Below are 23,720 nucleotides of genomic sequence, written 5' to 3' on the forward strand. Positions count from 1 at the left end.
AATAGAAAAACATAAAACTACATTTTAATTTCTCCATCAGCTCATCACTGTTACTACTATTTTACTGTATTACTGTATTACTGTTACTACCTTTTGTTCCATTTGCCTTTCTCTTTAGATTGTAAGTTCTCACAAGCAGGGTCCTCAACCCTCTTGTCTTGGAACATATTGTAACTGTACTGTATCCCTCTATTCTGTAAATGCGGTAGCACTATATAAATTCTGCATCGTAACAATATTTAGAGAATTATAAATTTAGTAATTCATTTTGTGTCAAATGCACTTTTTAATTATGTTTCACCCTCGTCATTCCTGGTGCTACTCACAAGGATGCAGGAAGACAACACTCGCCCAAGCCCAAAGTAGGATCAAACTGGTCCTAGATCCAAGGCTGTAAGCATCCAGCTACATCAACTCTCTGTCATGTACTATAACTAGTCTTTATTATAAGGGATTTTTTGTATTATTCAATTACTGTGAACTGGCTAACCTATGTGCACCTTATCTCTAACAGTTTTACGTTGCATTTATCTTATTCAATTGTGGTGACAAGCAATAAAATGCTCATTACCACAATGCTCGGTATTATGCCAGTATACGTATGTTTGATTCGCTGCCATGTATTTTGAATGCTACCTCAATGCACATATGCAGTAAGCCAAAATGCAATTGCATGAATTACACTAAATGTTTTGTGCATAGTGGTGCCCACTCAAAATGTAAGGCCATATGTCTTAACACACACATTTAAATGGACCTTTTTAAATTGATTTCAGACATTTTCTGTTTCTACCTATAATATTGATAGCTGACTAATATTTAACATTTCTCTCAATCCGAGTGAATTCATAGTCAAAACTTTGTTTTATTCTGCTGGTACCCTGGAAGCTGCCATAGTTAGCTCCTACTCTACACTTAAGAATCTTGTCTTTCGTGGCCTGTGGGCCCACCCTGCAGTTACCAGGCTGATGAAGACAACTATTATAGTATGGAATAAAGCTGGGATCAAATTCCGCTCCAGTGAGGTTTTTTCACTGCAAATTCCACTGTGGGGCAATCCGACTCTCCTTCTTTTTTAAAGTGTCACTGACACTGGGGTATGGGCCACTATAAGTTTGATAGACATATAATATATAGTTGTTGGGGGTCGTCCTAAAACTTTTTCTGATCTCAAAGCTTTCTTCAACCTCCAGAATTGTATGTTTTTTAGATACCTGCAGCTCCATCATCAGTTCCCCTCTCAGCTTATGGTGGAATCTGATCCTCTTGAGTGATCTCTTACAGTGCCTTGCAAAAGTATTCACCCCCTTGACTTTTTACCTATTTTGTTACATTACAGCCTTAAGTTCAATGTTTTATTAATCTGAATTTTATGTAATAGATCAGAACACAATAGTCTAAGTTGCTGAAGTGAAATGAGAAAAATATATACATAAAAAATGTTTTAGAAATAGAAAACAGAAAATTGGCATGTGCATATGTATTCACCCCCTTTGTTATGAAGCCCATAAAAAGCTCCGGTGCAAATAATTACCTTCAGATGTCATATAATTAGTGAAATGATGTCTACCTGTGTGCAACCAAGTGTCACGTGATCTGTCATTACATATACACACCTTTTTTGAAAGGCCCCAGAGGCTGCAACATCTAAGCAAGAGGCACCACTAACCAAACATTGCCATGAAGACCAAGGAACTCTCCAAACAAGTAAGGGACAATGTTGTTGAGAAATATAATTCAGGGTTAGGTTATAAAAAAATATCCAAATTTTTGATGATCCCCAGGAGAACCATCAAATCTATCATAACCAAATGGAAAGAAAATGGAACAACAGCAAACCTGCCAAGAGACGGCTACCTACCAAAACGCACGGACCGGGCAAGGAGGGCATTAATCAGAGAGGAAGCACAGAGACCCAAGGTAACCCTGAAGGAGCTACAGAGTTCCACAGTAGAGACTGGAGTATCTGTACATAGGACGACAGTAAGCTGTATGCTCCATAGAGTTGGGCTTTATGGCCAGAAGAAAGCCATTACTTTCAGCAAAAAACAAAATGGCACGTTTTGAGTTTGCGAAAAGACATGTGGGAGACTCCCAAAATGTATGGAGGAAGATGCTCTGGTCTGATGAGACTAAAATTAAACTTTTCGGCCATCAAAGAAAACGCTAGGTCTGTCGCAAACACAACACATCACATCACCCAAAGAAAATCATCCCCACAGTGAAACATGGTGGTAGCAGCATCATGCTGTGGGGATGTTTTTCAGCAGCCGGGACTGGGAAACTGGTCAGAGTTGAGGGAAAGATGGATGGTGCTAAATACAGGGATATTCTTGAGCAAAACCTGTACAACTCTGTGCAGGAATTGAGGCTAGGACGGACGTTCACCTTCCAGCAGAACAATGACGCCAAACACACTGCTAAAGCAACACTTGAGTGGTTTAAGGGAAAACATGTAAATGTGTTGGAATGGCCTAGTCAAAGCCCAGACCTCAATCCAATAGAAAATCTGTGGTCAGACTTAAAGATTGCTGTTCACAAGCGCAAACCATCCAACTTGAAGGAGCTGGAGCAGTTTTGCAAGGAGGAATGGGCAAAAATCCCAGTGGTAAGATGTGGCAAGCTCATAGAGACTTATCCAAAGCGACTTGGAGCAGAAGTTGGCTCTACAAAGTATTGACTTTAGGGGGGTGAATAGTTATGCACATTGACTTTTTCTGTTATTTTGTACTATTTGTTGTTTGATTCACAATAAAAAAAAATCTTCAAAGTTGTGAGCATGTTCTGTAAATTAAATGATGCAAATCCTCAAACAATCCATGTTAGTTCTAGGTTGTGAGGCAACAAAACACAAAAAATGCAAAGGGGGTGAATACTTTTGCAAGGCACTGTACTTCTAGAATATTGGGTAAACCTTTATTCTCTATTTATCTTTGCCTTTACTTGGCCTACTCCACCAAAGTTGATAGTGTGTACGGGAAATGGCATGCGGATATCCCTGCACTTGAGGAGGAGGAGGATTGAGAGGGCTGTTTGGGTTCATATGTCACCACCCTGATTTCAGCCAAAGACTGGTTTATCCAGCTTAAATGTATTCACTGGGTCTACTATACTTCTCAGCGCTTGGCTACCATCTACCCCTCTGCTTCTTTTAGCTGACCTTGTTGTCAACTGCCTGGGGCCTTCTTTTTTTATATATGGATTGGATCCCAGATTACCGCTTTTGAAAGTTTTTGGGGACCCCCCTCCGAGATGCAGATATGTTAGTTTGTTTATCTGCTATGCCACCTACTATGCTCGTAGGGAGATACTGCTTAAATGGAAATCAGCTAACCCTCCCATGGTAGCCTCTTGGCATAATGCTCTGAAAGCGGTTTTGCCATTATATAAACTTCCCTATATAAACCCGCAATTGTCCCATAAAATTTGACAAGATTTGGTTTGTGCGGATAGACTGTTGGGGCTCAGATGTTGATCTGAATGTACAGACCTGAGTGATTCTAACTGTCTATTGGTGTGTGTTGGTACCCGAGTGGTTCTAGTCCCTAAGCATCCTTTTCCTTCCTTGTTACTTGTCCAACTGATTGTGTTGCCCAGCTCTCCTGGATCCCTCTCAGCTCACTCAGCCTTTAGTTGCAGCGCCTTGCTGCTCGGCCCACTTCTGACCTCTGGATAGGGGTTCTCCTGACACCCCAATAGGAGCCGACCTGACTCCTGAGACAAATCCTCCTGTCTCCTGGTTACTGGCTGGAGCACCTCTGACCCCTGGTTGATATGGGAGCTTTCTCCAAACTGGGAGCCCTGAGCTATCCTCAGGCTTGAGTATTTAATGATCCTGCACACCTGTGTACTCCCACAGGCTGCAGGCATCCAGTTAAATCCAGACTAAAGGTTCCATTTTACCCAAGACACTTTTGAACCTTCAAGCTCCAGGCCTTAATCCAGGTTTATAGAATCCAGAGAAAAAAAGACATCTTTCTGTTCAGAAATGATAGTCTGAAACCTCGCAATCAACCCTTAATGCAAATCCTGTGTCATTCATTACAGCGGCAGGGCCTCACACTGTCAACAAAAAATTATATATATATATGTTTACAGCATCTCACAAAAGTGCGTAGACCCCTCACATTTTTGTAAATGTTTTATTATACCTTTTCATGTGACAACACTGAAGAAATTACACTTTGCTACAATGTAAAGTAGTGAGTGTACAGCTTATAGAAAAGTGTAAATTTGCTGTCCCCTCAAAATAACTCAACACACAACCATTCATATCTAAACCGCTGGCAACAAAAGTGAGTACAACCCTATGTGAAAATGTCCAAATCGGGCCCAATTAGCCATTTTCCTTCCCCGGTGTCATTTGACTCGTTAGTGTTACAAGGTCTAAGATGTGAATGGGGAGCAGGTGTGTTAAATTTGGTGTTTTCGCTCTCACTCATACTGTTCACTGGAAGTTCAACATGGTACCTTATCGCAAAGAACTCTCTGAGGATCTAAAAAAAAGAATTGGTGCTCTACATAAAAATGGCCTAGGCTATAAGAAGAATACCAAGACCCTGAAACTGAGCTGCAGCACATTGGCCAAGACCATACAGCTGTTTAACAAGACAGGTTTCACTCAAAACAGGCCTCGCCATGGTCAACCAAAGAAGTTGAGTGCATGTGCTCAGCGTCATATCCAGAGGTTGTCTTCGGGAAATAGATGTATGAGTGCATTGCTGCAGTGGTTGAAGGGGTGGGGTCAGCCTGTCAGTGCTCAGACTATATGACGCACACTGCATCAAAATTGGTCTGCATAGCTGTCGTCCCAGAAGGAAGTCTCTTCTAAAGATGATGCACAAGAAAGCCAGCAAACATTTTGCTGAAGACAAGCAGACTAATGCCCCGTACACACGTGCAGATTATCTGAAGACTTTTGTCTGTAGACTTACCAAAACCATATAATATGAGGTCAAACCTAAACACTTTAAATTTGTATGCAATCCGGCAGGCCCTTGCACTACATAGAAAAGGTAAATCTGAAGACAAAAGTCTTCAGATAATCTGCACGTGTGTACGGGGCATAAGGACATAGTTTACTGGAACCATGTCCTGTGGTCTGATGAGACCAAGATAAATGTATTTGGTTCAGATGGTGTGAAGCATGTGTGGCCGCAACCAGGTGAGACAAAGACAAGTGTGTCTTGCCTACAGTCACGCATGGTGGTGGGAGTGTCATGGTCAGGAGCCGCATGAGTGCTGCCAGCACTGTGGAGCTCCAGTGCATTGAGGGAACCATAAATACCAACATGTACTGTGAAATACTGAAGCAGAGCATGATCCCATCCCTTCGGAGACTGGATCACAGGGCAGTATTCCAACATGATAATGACCCCAAACACACCTCCAAGACAACCATTGCCTTGCTAAAGAAGCTGAGGGTAAAGGTGATGGACTGAGTGCCCCAGCCAGAAGCCAAGAGACAGAGGGTCTCACTGAGGGGTCAGAGGGGCCCCAGTCAGAAGCCAAGAGAGATAGAGGGTCTTACCAGGGGTGAGAGGTGCCTCCAGCCAGGAGACAGGAGGTCTCAGTTCCAGGAGTCAGGTCGGCTCCTATTGAGGTGTTAGGAGAATCCCTATCCAAAAGCCAAGATTGGGCGATGCAGCATGGAGCTGCAACTGAAGGCTAAAAGAGCTAAGTGAGCCAGGGGAGCTGGACAACACAGTCAGAGGGACTGGTAAGAGGAGCAGCGGTGCTGCCAACAAGCATGCCAGGTGGCTCAGCAGTTTCATTGTTTGAATTTTGTATGGAAGAAACCCTTGCATGGGCAACTAATGTGCATGTGAACTCTCCATTTATTTAATAGAAGTGGGCTGCATGTTTGGTGTTGTTGTCCTGGTGCAGAATAAACTTCACTCTCACTCACATGCCTCTCTGATGGTATGGCATGATGGATTTTTCTGGTTGTCCCTGAGGAAACTTTATCATTGGTTTTCTCTGCAAGTCCTCTGTGACGTAACTCACTATATTTAGAAAGGATTGATGGTGGTGACTGCTCAAAGCAGAGTCTTTCTTAAAGGGGCTGTAAGACTGATACATGCCTGTTGCAGTCTGAGCAGTTAACTATAGCCTTGCAGTCTCTAGCGAAGTGCTCTGTGGATGCGCAACATCTAAAGCAAATTATGTTGCGGTTTAGAAATTCTTTGTGCTCTTCATAGGACTTTCTCTTGAGCGTGAAACATTTTCGGAGAAGGTGTGGTTTGTTGTAAATGAGACAGTAGGAATTTGAGTCTTTTCACCTTTCTTTGTGATCGCTGCTAGTAGTGGGTTTAACTCCTTGTTTCTAATGGAAACAACCTTTCTAGAGTCTCTGTACTTAGCGTTGAGGTCTTCTCTTGTTTTAGTTGGAGGGCTAGAAATGCTTGAGTCAAAAAGTGAGAAGCTGGGATCGTCCTTAGCTCTGGCTGAGGGCAGCCATACATGGATCAAATTTGGCTAGTTCAGCAGGGACTGGACACTATTCGATCCATGTATGGGCAGGCTGGTTGTAAAGAAGTTCATCTATCAAAAGTCTTCTGTATAACCAGCTGTCTGCGTCACTGTCGGGTTTTTCCTGAATGATCAGTGCTGCCAACTGTAGCCGGAAGCATTGATCAGTGTATTCTGATGTCGGGGAAGGTTCAATAGCACGGTCAGAACACAATACCACGGTGGGAGTGATTCCCCCATCCACACTGAAAATATGGATGGAGGAGTTGGATCATTATTTTGTGTACTTTTTCACATATACACTATTTCTTTCTTTTTATTTTTTTTTTTGTTTGGACTTAATCACTGATCAATTTGGATATCATCAATGGTGTGTCGCTACATAGTTATTTTTGCACTTGGTAATCACAAACTATTCAGCTCTTTTGTGTGGACTTTATCAGAGATTATTTTGGACATTAATAGATTGTAATATTGTTGTTATTGCACTTGTTTTTCACAGTGTTTGGTTTCATTTTCAGTTTCTGTACACTGTACATTAAAAAAAAAAAAAATGTTAACTTTATTTTATTATTTTTATAAAACACATTTATATTTTATTGATTATACCTCTTAGTGCATGCAGCTTGTAGGCAGACTTTTAAGTTTTTTTTTACAGAAAAATGATAACTTAATGCAGTTGCATACAACACAAAAAAAATTACATGAAAGTTGGGATTTACGGGATTTACCCTCATTTTGAGAGATTTCAGTTCACTTACTTTTGCATCTTCAGGACAGAAAGTGAAGGGAAATCTCCCCGCTGGGACACAAGCAGCAGAAAAATGTATGACAGTGGTTAACCCCTTTCTATTATAAAAAAAAAAAAAAAAAAAACATTTTTGGCATTACATACTGTACAGTTTAAACCTTTTTAAAAGTTACTTTAGTTTCTGTTTGCATTGCCAGACTTCATCATTTCATTTGAACTCTGGAACAAATGCTTTGTTTGACCAGGATTGGTTTCTAGCTTTTAATTATGTGTGTGGTTTCCATGATGACAGGAGGTTCTCACAGTTCACACTAAAAGGGGATGCCAGTAAACTATGAAGATTAATGCTTTCTGGCAAAGATTGGTATTAACTTTATAAACTATAGTTTACAATATTTCAAATCAGAAGAGCAGCCACCCTCTCTGTTCACAGAAGTGCATTCCTAAACACTGATCTTAACAGCCAATTCCCTTTTCCCCCCCAAGCAGCTTTCTGCCATCAGGAATGCCCGTGGGAATCAGTAGCTTAGAGCAAGCTATCCCATCTTAAAACATGACCAATTCTGTATTTATAGAAAATGCACTCTATTCTGACATGCTGAATTATAATTATTCATTCATCGTTCATTATTATTAATATTTACAAGCCAGGTTCCAAAAAAGTTGGGACACTGTACAAATTGTGAATAAAAACAGAATGCAATGATGTGGAAGTTTTTCAATATTTTATTCAGATTACAAAAGATGACATATCAAATGTTTAAACTGAAAAAATTTATAATTTTAAAGGGAAAAATAAGTTGATTTTAAATTCATGGCATCAACACATCTCAAAAAAGTTGGGACAAGGCCATGTTTACCACTGTGTGGCATCCCCTCTTCTTTTTATAACAGTCTGCAAACATTATACTGAGGAGGAATGAGGAGACAAGTTGCTCAAGTTTAGTAATAGGAATGTTGTCCCATTCTTGTCTAATACAGGCTTCTAGTTGCTCAACTGTCTTAGGTCTTCTTTGTCGCATCTTCCTCTTTATGATGCGCCAAATGTTTTCTATGGGGGAAAGATCTGGACTGCAGGCTGGCCATTTCAGTACCCAGATCCTTCCTCTACGCAGCCATGATGTTGTAATTGATGCAGTATGTGGTCTGGCATTGTCATGTTGGAAAATGCAAGGTCTTCCCTGAAAGAGACGATGTCTGGATGGGAGCATATGTTGTTCTAGAACTTGGATATACCTTTCAGTATTGATGGTGCCTTTCCAGATGTTTAAGCTGCCCATGCCACACGCATTCATGCAACCCCATACCTTAAGAGATGCAGGCTTCTGAACTGAGCGCTGATAACAACTTGGGTTGTCCTTGTCCTCTTTAGTCCAGATGACATGGCGTCCCAGTTTTCCAAAAAGAACTTCAAATTTTGATTCGTCTGACCACAGAACAGTTTTCCACTTTGCCACGGTCCATTTTAAATGAGCCTTGGCCCAGAGAAAACGCCTGCGCATCTGGATCATGTTTAGATATGGCTTCTTTTGTGGCTTATAGAGATTTTGCCAGCAACGGCGAATGGCACGGTGGATTGTGTTCACCGACAATGTTTTCTTGAAGTATTCGTGAGCCCATGTTGTGATTTCCATTACAGCAGCATTCCTGTATTCCTGCAGTGCCATCTAAGGGCCCGAAGATCACCGCCATCCAGTATGGTTTTCCAGCCTTGACCCTTACGCACAGAGATTGTTCCAGATTCTCTGAATCTTTGGATGATATTATGCACTGTAGATGATGATAACTTCAACGTCTTTGCAATTTTTCTCTGAGAAACTCCTTTCTGATATTGCTCCACTATTTTTTGCCGCAGCATTGGGGGAATTGGTGATCCTCTGCCCATCTTTACTTCTGAGAGACACTGCCACTCTGAGAGGCTCTTTTTATACTTAACCATGTTGCCATTTGACCTAATAAGTTGCAAATTGGTCCTCCAGCTGTGCCTTATATGTACATTTAACTTTTCCGGCCTCTTATTGCTACCTGTCCCAACTTTTTTGGAATGTGTAGCTCTCATGAAATCCAAAATGAGCCAATATTTGGCATGACATTTCAAAATGTCTCACTTTAAACATTTGATATGTTATCTATATTATATTATGAATAAAATATAAGTTTATGAGATTTGTAAATAAGTCAATTCCTTTTTTACTCACAATTTGTACGGTGTCCCAACTTTTTTGGAATTGGGTTGTACATTTATCAATGTATTTTTTTTTTTTAACTTGAATGCATATTTATAGGTTTTGTCAAATAACAAGTTAGGTATGATAAAAATCACATACAAGTGAAAGACAATAGAATAACAGGAAGACAACACTTCCAACAACACGGGAATTAAAGCAGTATTAATGCCAAAAGCAAAGGTTTCCCCCTTAATGACCAGGCCATTTTTTGCAATACGGCACTGCGTTAATTTAACTGAAAATTGCGCGTACGTGCAACGCTGCACCCTTAAAAATTTATGTCCTTTTTTCCCCCACAAACAGAGCTTTCTTTTTATTTGATCACCTGTGCGATTTTTATTTTTTGTGCTATAAACAAAAAAAAACAAAAAAACAACAATTCTGAAAAAATAAACCCCAATATTTTTTAATTTCTGCTATATAACATTCTAATAATATTCTGCTACATATTTTTGGTAAAAACAATTACCAATAAGTGTATATTCATTGGTTTGCGCAAAAGTTATCGCGTCTTCAAACTAGGAGAAGGATTTAGTAGTTTTTATATATTTATTTTTTTTTTTTTTACTAATAATGGCGGCGATCAGCGATTTTTAGTGGGACTGCCACATTGCGACGGACAGATCGGGCACCTAACTGACATTTTTTACACTTTTTGGGGGGACCAGTAACATTACTACAATAATCAGTGCTAAAAATATGCACTGTTACTGTAATAATGTCACTGGCAGGGAAGGGGTTAACACCAGGGGCAAGCAAAGGGTTAAATGTGTCCCTAGGGGGTGCTTTCTAATTGTGGGGGAGATTTATTTACTTAATGAACACAGGGACCCGTGTTCCTAAAGAAGAGGAACACAGGATCCCTATGTTCTTTACTGACAGAACAGCGGTCTGCCATGTTTAAAATGGCAGAATGCTGTTCTGTCTCCACAAGGAGCGATCGCGGGTGCCCAGTGGCAATTGTGGCCATTGGACCCGCTGATTGGCTCCCCCTGTGGCGAATAGGCACGGCCCACTCACAGTCCCGTGAAACGACGTACAGTTACTTAGTTTCGCTGGACCAAGCGACCTGCCGCAGTATAAGTACTGCTGGCGGTCAGCAAGTGGTTAAACTGCAGTTTACCATATCTTAGATGGGGTGGCTGCATTTACCACTGACAGGGTGTTTACAATGATCAGCTTTTAATTATTGACGCAAAACCTTTATCCCAAAAGGAAAAAAAAACTGTTGCTGTAACTGCTTATAAAAGTGTGAGCTGGACTTCAATTTGTTAGTGTATCTAAATCTTATAGTACATCTAACACTCTCCTCCCCCCAGATTAACAATGCTCCTGTCCAAAGGGTAGGCACTCCAATAAAAGGAGGTGTGTTACTGGCCAGATCACCAGGTGAAAACAGAGGGAAAAAAGCCTAAAAAATGAATGCAGCCACCTAATGAGTGCAATATGTTAAATTTTTTGGTTTTCGATTTAATATCAATATGAATTAAACTGTATACCAAGCATATTAGACTTTTGCAATCCATAGCAATTGGTACACTAAAGTGATTGTAAAGCCAAAAAACAAAACATGTTATACTTACCTCCTCTGTGCAGTTGGTTTTGCACAGAGCAGCCTGGATCCTCCTCTTCCTACTCATGGCTCCTCCCTCCTATCAAGTTCCCCCACAACAAGCAGCTTGCTATGGGGGCACCCGAGCCGAGCTGCAGCTCTGTGTGTCCATTCAGACACGGAGCTACCATTTGGCCCCGCCCCTCTCTCTCCTGATTGGCTCACTGACTTTGACAGCCACAGGGGCCAATGGGTGAGAGTCCCAGTACAGCGAAGGGACTCATGGACATCGCTGGACAGAGAGGGGGCACAGGTAAGTTTTCGGGGGGCTGGGGGGGCTGCTACACACAGAAGCCTTTTTATCTAAATGCATAGAATGTAATAAGATATCCTGACTTTACAACCCCTTAAACGTAATTTTCTACAATGCAGTCATACAAAGAATATCCTAGTGAAATCATCCAAAGGTTGGTTAACATGTCGAGCAGTTCAATAGAGCTGTATATTCGCACACGGAAAGTTGGTTAGAAGAAGAACGAAGCAATTTAAAAAAAATACACAGGAAAGAAAAATCTGTGCATTTTTTTACCTTTCCTCTATTATCTTTATTGTATATTTATTTTCTTATCTTTTTTTTCTACGTAGTACTCACGCTACTCTGCTACCTTCCTGTGCTATCTATCTCTTTATGTTTTGTATCACCTTTTATATGTCTCCTGCATTTGCTTTATTTTAGAGGTTGAAGGGTCTACAGCCTGAAGCTTTCTTAATAACCTAAAGCACTATATGCCTGTATTATCGCAGATTGCTTTAACAACTTGGATGGACGAATGGCAATCACCATATTTATGTCTTTGGCATTCTTGAATACTTTACTAATAAGAGGGTCTGCAGGACAGGGATTGCTTTTATACAGTCAAGGGCATGCTGCATATTAAGTTTATACTGCTGTGTGATTGAAGCTTGACTCCATGCTGCTGGCAGCCTCATGGTCATTTAAAGCTACAATAATTCTAACAAGCATTGACAGTGGAGGAATTTGCATTTAGTCTTGAACTGCTAGTTCAGGCAGAGTCAGTCATGTGGACAGAGTTTAATTATATTCCTTGCTGATAATCATCAGTAGATACGGCATAAAGATATTTATGGATTATATGGGCAATTATTACAAAGGACTTTGTGCCTTGACTGAGGCTGCGATTATCAGCTGGTTGTAATTTTATCATTTCAATTACAGAGCACATAAAGACATTAATTCTGAATCATGATATAACTGAGATACAGTAAATATCAATGTTACTAATCATGCTTACATGAAGTCCCAGCAGTAGGCCTTTCGCAAGTCTATTTTTTTTTTTAATGGCTTATTATTAAGGACGTTTTAATGTTTTCTACAGTAGCTGCTGTACATTTATGTTCAAGTATAGTAGTATGTAAGTGACCTGTTTGATACATTTATCCACACCTCCCAACTTCTGAAACTAAATCGCTTTGTCCCTTTTATCTCCATAAATGCCCTTCCTTTTGAACTGCTATATAGACCTTTAGAAAAATGTACTTTTTGCCTGCATGAGGTGTATTACTACACTAAATCTTTCATCCAGCCTCAACGTTATTGCATTTGTTATTTTTAAAAGCCAGTATAAAGGAAAGCTAGTTGATAAAAAAAACAACACTTTAAGCAATCATGATTTGCTATTACTAGTGGAAGAAATGCCTATGTCTAACTGTTCTTGAATACGTTCTTGAATACGTTCCCTCCCCTTTCCTCCTACCTATATGGCCTAACCTGTATAAAAAAACTTTTAAAATGTAACTATTTTCAAATTGGTCACATGATCCCGAAGCCCTGGCTCCCTTGTGTCAGTGAGTGGCTGCTGCAGGGAATGGGAGGAAGCGCTGCCAACGACTGGACAATGGGAGCCTATGGGTGACTTAACAGCTTCTAGAATTCCTAGTCTTTGTTTTGAGTGGTCCATGAGCCGTAGCTGCAGGGTCACGTGACTGGACCAGAGAGGATTGAAATAGGTAAGTACACACATTCTTTTTTTATGCAGGTTAGGCAGGATAGGTGGGGTGGGGGTTGGAATAGTTAGACTTCGGATTTTCTTCTACTTTAAATCTACATGATTTGTGTAACTGGGGGAGTGTCAGGGGTATGTCATGCACCTACACACTTTGTGTTAAATAATGCCAATCTTGTTTTTGGAAGGCATTTATCTCTTTCTCTGGCCTGAGCTCTTACTAATTGTTTTCTGAATGACATCCCTCTTTCTTCTAGTTCATACATAGCGGGACATGTAATCCATTTTAGGCTGGAGCTTCTTGCAAAAATTAAACATCCCTAGATGTTGCTTTTGGTAGCCATAAAAGAACATCTTGCCCTCCTCTCCGATTTACTTTTACTGCCTTTATGGCTAATCTCCATCATCTTTCAAATCATTGTCCATGAAGATAGCCCCCAATGTCCACTGAGACACTCCCACTAAACAGTGCAATGACGGTTGGCAGTGATCATCCATAAAGTAAGGCTCAGTAATAAAGTGAAACTAAGTCAGAGAAGCTTTTCTGGCTATCAAAGGTCACATCAAGCACCTTGTAATGTCTGCTCTTGGGCAAAAGTTTTACTTAAACCAGTTTAAAATTGAGAACAGACTTAAAGCTAAACTAGAGAAACTTAACATAAATAAATCACCGGGACCAGATGGCTTGCACCCGAGGGTTCTTAAAGAGCTCAGCCAGGTGATTGCCAGACCATTATTCTTGATCTTTAAGGATAGTTTACAGACGGGTATGGTGCCAGCTGATTGGAAAAAAGCCAACATGGTACCAATATTTAAAAAGGGGCCGAGGTGTAACTATAGGCCGGTCAGCCTAACATCTGTAGTCTGCAAGATTTTGGAGGGGATGTTAAGGGACCACATACAAGACTTTAGTAATGAAAACTGTATTATTAGTAGTAATCAGCATGGATTTATGAAAAATCGTTCTTGCCACCCAATCTATTAACCTTCTACGATGAAGTGAGCTGCCACCTAGATAAAGGAAAGCCTGTGGATGTGGTGTATCTGGACTTTGCAAAGGCCTTTGACACCGTTCCCCACAAACGCTTACTGTACAAACTAAGGAAGGTAGGTATGGACCATAAGGTGAGTACCTGGATAGAGAACTGGCTCCAGGGGAGAGTCCAGAGGGTGATGATTAATGGGGAGTACTCGGATTGGGCGGGTGTGGAAAGTGGGGTCCCCCAGGGTTCTGTCCTGTTTAATTTATTCCTAAATGATCTAGAGGAGGAGATATCTAGTACAATCTCAGTATTTGCGGATGATACTAAACTAAGCTTGCCAATATCTTCTATGCAGGATGTGGAAACCTTACAAGCGGACCTGAACAAAATAACGGGGTGGGCAACTACATGGCAGATGAGGTTTAATGTTGAAAAATGTAAAGTAATGCACTTGGGGGCCAGAAACCAGAAAGCAAGCTACTCACTAGGGGGGAACCTCTGGGTGAGTCTAGGATGGAAAAAGACTTGGGGTACTGGTAGACAACAGGCTTGGCAGTGGCATGCAATGCCAAGCCGTTGCAAGCAAAGCCAACAGAATACTGGGATGTATAAAAAAGGGGATTCACTCCAGAAATAAAGAGATTATTCTCCCGCTCTACAAGACTCTGGTCCGGCCACATCTGGAGTATGCTGTCCAGTTCTGGGCTCCGGTCCTCAGGAAGGATGTGCTGGAATTGGAAAGAGTCCAGAGAAGGGCAACAAAAATAATTAGGGGAATGGAGGACATCAGCTATGAGGAAAGACTACAAGCACTGAACCTATTCTCCCTGGAGAATAGACGATTGAGGGGGGATATGATATCAATGTACAAATACTGTACTGGCGACCCTAGCATAAGGAACAAACTATTCAGAGTAAGGGAATACAATAAGACACGTGGCCACTCACTAAAACTAGAGGAAAGGCGGTTTAACCTTAAAATGCATAAGGGGTTCTTTACTGTAAGAGCGGTAAGGATGTGGAATTCTCTTCCACAAGCAGTCGTATCAGCAGGGAGCTTTGATAGTTTCAAAAGACTATTGGATGGGCACCTTAGAGACCACAACATACAGGGGTATACAATGTACGGTTAAAAGCAAACACACACACACACACACATCATAGGTTGAACTGGATGGACTGATGTCTTTTTTCAACCTCACTAACTATGTAACTATGTAACAGATTCACAATAAGGATAGTGTAGCTACAGATGTAAATACTATGTAGACACTAAAGAGTGAAGTTTTGCTTTTCTGAGCATGAAGATGTAATCTATAATCACGTTCCTAAAGGGTGTCCTCTCCAACTACGAATCCTGTAGACTGCATTTTTACAATTAATATTCTTGTATTTCTCACCTGTTGTAGCGTTATATATAGTAAGAATCACCCCTCCTCCAATTCCCATGCTGTGAGCATTAAGGAGTCCAACACACACCAATGAAGCAATAGCAGCATCAACTGCTGTTCCACCATCTTTAAGAACATCCCTGTAAATAAGAATCACAGAGGACACTCAGTTATGATTAGTTATAATTAGAAACAAAAATGTGCAGTAATACCAGTGAATCATCGTGTACAATCAATTGGTTCAATACAAGTGAGTCACTGCAGATAATTCTTTAGCTTTGTCTTAGGAAAAACTTATAGGGATATACCTCACACAAGGTAAGATATATACTTTATATAGGGATGTGCAATTCTTTATAATTGAATAGTTTATTTCAGTATATTTTTTTGTCAGAGAATAGAAGAATTGAGTAATTTTAGAGACTACAGGCATGACAATACATTGAAAAAGATACAAGAAATATTTTTCAACAATCCGAGTATAGAATTCTTGAAAAGAAAGTAGTTACTCACCATGACAGAAATGGCTCCAATGAGGATTTGCTGCAGATGCTAATGATGTTGCATTAAAGCGGAGTTCCAGCCTCAAATACCTTTTTTAACTAAAAATACCTCTATAATACTAATCCTTCGCCGCTATTCTCATACTTACAAGGTGTACAGTATTGGATTTTAGTCAAAATCTTACTTTTAAAAACGCAGTCTGGGCGCGGCCATCTTGGATGTGGGCATCTGAAGCCATAGTGTAATCTGCTGTGTCCTTCTTCCTGATTCCAGGGAGTGTTCTGGGAGTTCTTCCTGATTCCATCCTCCTGGGAGTGATGACAAACAGCTCCCAGGATGCAATGCAAAGGCGGAAGTGATGTCGGTGGCCTTGGCCACAGAGGGGGGGAGAAGGAGGAAGTACAATCCAAAATGCCCTAAAAATAAGGTAAGGGACCCCCAAAAAAAATTGAAAATGCCCAATTGTTGATCAGCATAGCGAGCACTTCAGGAATCACTAAAGTTGCAAAATAGGCCGGAACTCCGCTTTAAGCAGCTGAATTTTGGTTCTTGAGGACTGTTAGACTTTTATGCTTATGCAATTAATTTTGGGCTGCATACAATGCTCAAGATGTGGGGGCTTGAACAGGTGGTGACATCAAGATCTGGGCATCTGTTATAGTAGAGGTTCGGAGGACTGGTTCTTTCATTTATTAGCCCCTAATAGGTCACATACTGCTCAAGATAAGACTCGAGTGAAAGAGTGGGGTTTGCATTCATAATTGTGTGCTTTTTTTATTGGTGGGGTTTGGGGCACTGTGGTTAAGTTTGATTTTTTAATAACTTATGAAATTTAAGAAATATATTGAACTACTGAACTTTGAAATTGATATTATGTTCCAGTGAAGCCACTTCTGTCATAGTGAGTAACAACTTTTTGTTCAAGACAGGGTCTCATATACCCAGGTTCTGGATCATTATTTCAGCGCAGTTTTCGTTATAGCAATGGAACTGAACAAGTGAGCTGGGACAGCTAGATTTTTCTTACCCTAAATTTATTTGTTTTGGTTTTATTGAGAAAGGTACATATATTACCAAATCATCTTTTAAATAAATACAGATCTGCCTTTAATCAGAAGACTTTCCATGAAGGGTAAACAGAGACAAATCATCATCAATATATTAAATATTCTTTGCAAAAAAAAATTATGACCTCTTGTTGCAAATGAGCGAAGCCCCCCCTTTATCTTTGTTTTATTAGGAATTTTAAAAGCATGCGTTGTTAGTATAATTGGCTAAACAATACTGAGTGTATGCTGTGATGACTAGACTCCTAACATACCCAGACACTTCTCTGTATGCCCCTCACTTGGACAACCCTAAATCCCAAAATGTTGAGACAATGTGTAAAATCTACAAAAAAAACGAGTGCAAAAATTTACAAATCTCATGAACCCATATTTCATGCACAATAGAAAACATATATCAAATGTAATCATATGTTTAAACTGAGAAAATATACCATTTTAGGGGGAAAAAAAATAAGGTAATGTTGAAATGAATGGCAGAAAAACATCTAAAAAATGTTGGGACAGGGCAACAAAAAACTGGCAAAGTAATTGGTACTAACAAGAAAGATATGGGAGAACATTTTGCAACTAATTAGGTTAATTGGCAACAACTCAGTAACATGATTGGATATACAAAGAGCATCTCAGAGAGTCAGAGTGTGTAAGAAGTAAAGAAGGCAGTGGTTTACCATTCTGTGGTAAGCTGCATCTTAAAATTGTTGAACAATTTCAGAATAATTCCTCAATGTAAAATTGCAAAGACTTTAAAAGTATCATCATCTACAGTATATAATATCACCAAAAGATTCAGTGAATCTGGAGGAATCTCTGTGCGAAAGGGACAAGGCCAAAATGCAATACTGAAAGCCTGGGCTCTTAGGGCCCTCAGACAGCACTGCATTAAAAACAGGTAAATCTCTGATGGACATCACTGCCTGGACTCAGGGATACCTTCAAATATCATTGTCTTTGAACACAGCTTCATATGCCATCCAAAAATACAAGGTAAAGCTCTATCTAGCAAATAAGGCGGCATATCTAAACATGATCTAGAAATGCAGCTATCTTCTATGGGCCAAAGCTCATTTAAAATGGTCTGTTACAAAGTGGAAATTTGTTCTGTGCCATTTGACATTCTTTTTGGCAACCATGGGCGCCATGTCCTCTGGACTAAAGGGGAGAGGAACCTTCTAGCTTGTTATTAGTGCTTAGTTTAAATGTCTGAATCTGCAATTGTATGGGGGTATGGAATGGGAAGCTTGCACATCTGGAAAAATACCATCAATGCTGACAGACATATCCAGGTTTTAGAGCAGCATATGCTCCCATCTGTAATGGTGTCGAGTGTTAGGACACCATTTTGTCACGGCATCCATCTTGTGCAGTGACACAGGCGACCAGTTCTGTAAAGTCTGTCATTTCCTTCCCCCCTCCTTAGAGCGAAAGTAGCCCCCACCTTTGCAGATTCAAGCAGGAATGGTGTCTCCAAAAACACAGCAGGAGGTCTTAAAGCAGATCTTATCGCAAACCCCCATCCTGACCGGCCAGGTCATAAAATCTTATCTGAGAACAGATGTCCACAATAGGCTGTGTGGAATTCCCCCAGCCAAGTTGTAAATAAAAAGTAACACTTAAATCTCACAATCCATATCCAAGTCCTAGCTTTTTACCTGAACCTGACACATTGACAAAAAGTAGATATTTAGGTGCCAGATAAAATACTGATCGAATTAAGATCAAACTTGATCACTGTCGTTGCTAGGGGAGACAAGCTAGCGATCAGATGCCGTACAGGTCAGAGGTTATTCCGAGATAACCCATGTTTAGTATCTGTGAATAGTACATTCACTGCCGGACAATAAAATATCAGTTTCAAGAATGTAACCCTTACATATGTCGAGATATTAAGAGTGGTATGACTCTGTCCACAAAAGTACATTTGAAATAGTCGTAAACCACTGGACAGCCCTTTTTGCCACTGTTGTAATTGGTCAGGGGTGTCCGTCACCGCCTCTTTTGAACTCAGAGAAAAGGAGAGAGCTGATGCAGCTCTCAGTTTTCATTCTACCATCCAAGCCATAACATCGCTTAAGAGAAGGAATGATCACATGTTCAGCTTCTGGAACTCTGATAATACCAGGACTTTTTAAATGCAAGTATATTCACTCTTTATCTTCAGATTTCTAAATTGCTGTATTGTGTCTCTATTTCTTTGTAACCCATTTTTCTGTAAATATTTTTATTTGCACCAATCTTAACCTTTTTTATAATTAAACCTTATTTTGAAAAGTGTTAACTTTGTCTCAAAGCTCTTAAACGCAAACTGACCCAAAAGATCCTGCCTCCTGAAAGAGCGCTACTGTTTAGGATAACCCATCTGAACATTCTTGTCTGAGGTGACAGTGTGTGTTACAGATGGTTATTCTAAAGTCATAATTGGTATTTATAAAATCACGAGCGTCCGCTGGGCTCATTCAAACGTAGCGGTGGTGGCATAGAAAGGGTTAATTGTTTAATTAGCCCGGTGACAATCGCTCTCAGTCTGCTGGCATCTAGATTGTGGTCCCGCAAGCTGGACAATCTGTGTGCCGGGTGCAGCTGAGAGTGGCATTGTTACGCAAGTGACGGCAGGGTGTGAGATTGCTTGGTCTTTGGTCACGAGTTGGATGAGAAGGCCAGGGGTCTGATACCCGCCACCGTCACACCATCCAGACAATGTGTTTTTCTAGGAAGGTCTGGCATACTTCAACAGGACAAAGCTAAATTACTCACTGCATCTATGACAACAGCATGGCTTCATAGTAGAAGAGTCTGGGGGCTTAACTGGCCTGCCTGCAGTCCAGGCCTTTCACTAGAGATGGCCTTGCGGTTCGCCGGGTGGTCGGTTTGCGGCAAACTTTGCTCGTTCGCTGTCCGCCGATCAGGCGAACATATGGCGATGTTCGCGGCCACCATATTCTTTTACAATGTGAAGAACTTTGACCCATGACACATCCATCAGGTGGTACAGGACAGCAAATTGAGACATTTCAGGACATGGACATACCCCCTACCTTATAAATAGACCTGACCTAGCTGCCATTTTACATTCTGCCTTTTGTCAGTGTAGGGAGAGGTTTGCTATGTGGAGCAGGGACAGACTGTTAGAGACACAAATCGCTAGGTAATAGGTCCACAAAAGTCCTTTTAAGGACTGGTATAGGTGTACTGTCTAAGTGTCTATATTCTGTCTTTTGTCAGTGTAGGGAGAGGTTGCTGTGGGGAGAAGAGAGAGATTGTCAGTGACACAGATCGCTCGGTAATAGGTCCACTGTCTATATTCTGTCTTTGTCAGTGTAGGGAGAGGTTTGCTGTGTGGAGCAGGGACAGACTGTCAGTGCCGGTTCACACTGATGCGATGCGGGAACACTGCGAATATATCTACGTGTTCCTGCATCGCATCCGCAGCACAGGCAGTTCACACTGCCATATGCGATATGCTGGGGTTGTCAATTCAAAGTTAACGACACCCCCAGCTCAGATCACATATCGCAGTGTTATCTGACAGTTCGCACAGAATCGGATTGTACTGGTGTGAACCGCCATGCAATCCGATTCTGCTGCGGACCAAAAAAAGGGGAGGAGAGGGAGAATGGAGTAGGAGGAGGAGACGAAGAGGCAGGCCTGCATGCAATCCGTGGCAGTGAAAACCAAATCTACACGGGGTGCCACAGGTTACATTCTTGATGGCCGTCGGCTGTCAGAAGGTTCACCCAGTAGGTAGTAAAAGTTATATACCTTCCCTGACCGTGTTTGCTAGGCCACGTGTCTGTTGTCAGATGTCTTAGCACCGACACTATGTGCAAGAGATACATTCACTTGGCGCTGAACATGGCCATATAGTTCTGGGATGCTCTTCTGCGAGAAATATTTCCTTCCTGGGACCTTCCATAGTGGTGTTTCAATGGGCACAAATTTTTGAAAGGCCTCCAAGTCCACCACTTTATATGGCAGTAGTTGGTGGGCTATCAGTTTCGACAAGCCAGCGGTCAACCATTGGGCACGAGGATTATCCGGCGTCATCATTTTTTTACGCTCGAACATTTGGGCCATGGAAGCCTGCTTTTTTCTAGAAAAACTTGAGCACGGCATGATGGAAGGTGGAGTGGAGGACAATTGTGAGGAGAGAGGAGAAGGAGAAGAGGCTGGACGGTGAGAGCCTGGAGTGGGGCTTTGTGGGCTCTGACGGCGTTGCTCCCACTGGGCGTGGTGATGGGAGTCCAGGTGCCTTCTTAGCCACCTTTCACACAGGCGGACCGTTCAGATCCGCCTGACGGTTTTTTTGGCGGATCTGAACGGTCCCCCCATGCATGTCTATGGGGCATCGGATGTCAGCGGAGACATGTCCGCTGACATCCGATCTGTCAAATCTGGACGGGTAGAAACCCTATTTTCCATCCGTCCAGCGGATTGTCCCTAGGTGAGTGTTGGGCTTACCGTGACTTATGCATTGACTGCAAAGGCTTCAGCATCAGGGAACGCATAGACCGACTGGTGTTCGACTACATCAGGTTAACGGCAGGTGTGGACGCTCTGAGAAGTGATGAACTCCTGGACTACTGGGTGGACAGGCTTGACCTCTGGGCAGAGCTTGCACAATTTGCAATGGAACTGTTGGCGTGCCCCTCATCCAGTGTCCTGTCAGAAAGGATGTTCAGCGCAGCAGGGGGGATCGTGACAGATAAGCTCACTCGCCTAGCTCACGACAGTGTTGACTATCTCACATTTATAAAAATGAATGAGGCATGGATCTCGGAGGAATTCAACACATGTGACCAGTAGACCATGTTTGATTCAAATTCCTCATGACAGGCCACAAATATCAGCCACCACCCATAACAATTCATGGTCCCTGTCTTAGGTAAATACAGCGGCTTAAAAGGCCTTTTATGTCCGTTGAATGCCTAATTGCTACAGTCTGTCCCAGCTCCACACAGCAACCTCTCCCTACACTGACAAAAGACTTTTGTGGATCTATTAGCTAGCGACTTGTGTAACTATACAGTCTGTCCCTGCTCCACACAGCAACCTCCAGCCACAGAATACAACGCCTGTGGGCTACTTTTTGGGGCCTGTACTGGCTGACACTTACTTCTGTATCCTGTGAATGCCTAATGTACCTCCAGCCACAGAATACAAAGTTCTTTGCTGTCAGGTAAACGCCTGTTGGCTAATTTTTGGGGCCTGTACTGGCCGACACTTACTTCTTTATCCTGTGAATGCCTAATTTTTCAGACTGGCATTGAAAATCAATGGGTCTGTAAATGTTCCGCTAAATTGTGTAATGGATGCGGATCCATTTTACAGACGTGTGAATGGACCCTATATGTATTTGACATGTATTTACCGGCTGCTGTCAGTTCTGGCTGATTTAGAAAAAAAAATAAAAAATGTTTTGGCTGAAAAAAAAAAAAAATTTTAATGGCAACTTTTCCAATAGCAATACTTCTGGTATGTCAGTGTCCATGTTGTGGGACTATGTGTGCACAGCTAGTAAGTATTTTGTGGCTGCAAATATGACCTGGAGGTTTTTAATGTTCGCCTGCCATTGAAGTGAATGGGGTCCGCCGCGAACTTGCGGTTCGCGAACATTTGAGAAAGTTCGTGGGTCGCGTTCGCGAACCGCCCCGTCCGAAGTTCGTCCATCACTACCTTTCACCAATTAAAGATATTGGTTGCATCTTGAAACAAAATATACAACAAAGAAGCCAGGACTGTTAAGCAATTATAATCCTATATCAGGCAAAAATAGTACAACATTCCTGTCTTAGCAACTGATCGCCTCATTTCCCAGACATTTACAAAGTGTTGTTAAAAGAAGAGGGGATGATACACCGTGATAAACAAGGCCCTGTCACAACTTTTATGAGACATGTTGCTGCCATCAATTTCAAAATTACCCTATTTCTTTCTTAAATTGATACAAGTTTAAACATTTGATATGTTTGCTTTTTTCTACTATGAATAAAATATGGGTTTAGGAGATTAACAAATCATTGCATTCTGTTTTTATGTTGATTTTTCACAACGTCCCAACTTTTTTGGAATTGGAGTTGTACACTTTTGTTTGTCAAATACGTCAGAGTGTTATTTCAAAATGTTCTTTTTTATTGAGGAATAAACCTTATAAATAAAATCTAAAATAAACAAGATTGCATGATCTGTGTATTAAAACACTGAATGTGAACCTGCAATTGTGGATTCGAACTTTAAAAAGGTAAAGACTCCATTCTTTTTTTTATTTTTATTTTGATCATGAATTCACTGCCTAGTGAATCATTTACCCAAAATGAACATGTAGGCATTAAAGTCTTAACTTTCATATCGCATGCCTTTTCTAGGTTTGTTACCCAGACTGTGTCAGGATGACAGTTTTGGAGCCTATACCTTTTAAAAGCAGGTCAGCATTGATGGCTCCCACAATCCTTGGGAAAGGGCCTGGGTGGTCCATCACTTGTGGCTTTATAAGCCAGTTTTCAACAAAGGAAGTTATTTTCAGTCACAGTTAAGTGAACTGAGCAATTTTCTTATATTGGCTCCCACATTTCTTCCATACAAACGCATGTGAAAAGTTGCATCTTTCTCTTACTATTGAGAATGAACCTATCCTGGGGGCAGGGAGCATGCCAAATTGTGCCTGTGCCAGCCGCACAGTTTAGGTAGCTGACCTGTGGCATACCCAAGGACCTATATTTATTATAAGCCAACAAAGAAAACTAGGCATTTGG

The 23,720-nt window shown here is 41.2% G+C and overlaps 1 protein-coding gene across 4 annotated transcripts in view; it reads right to left on the bottom strand.

The window, feature by feature from the left end:
* Positions 1–23,720, bottom strand: part of GGT1 (gamma-glutamyltransferase 1) — a 247,420-nt gene that overhangs the window by 84,918 nt on the left and 138,782 nt on the right. For all 4 annotated transcript variants that reach the window (XM_082255909.1, XM_082255907.1, XM_082255910.1 and 1 more), the window contains exon 3: positions 15,410–15,540. In XM_082255909.1, the coding sequence (XP_082112035.1) occupies positions 15,410–15,540 (131 nt within the window). The remainder of the gene's footprint in view (positions 1–15,409; positions 15,541–23,720) is intronic.

The sequence above is a fragment of the Pelophylax lessonae genome, assembly GCF_965119305.1.
Source record: "Pelophylax lessonae genome assembly, chromosome: 1".
NCBI classification, from domain to species: Eukaryota; Metazoa; Chordata; class Amphibia; order Anura; family Ranidae; genus Pelophylax; species Pelophylax lessonae.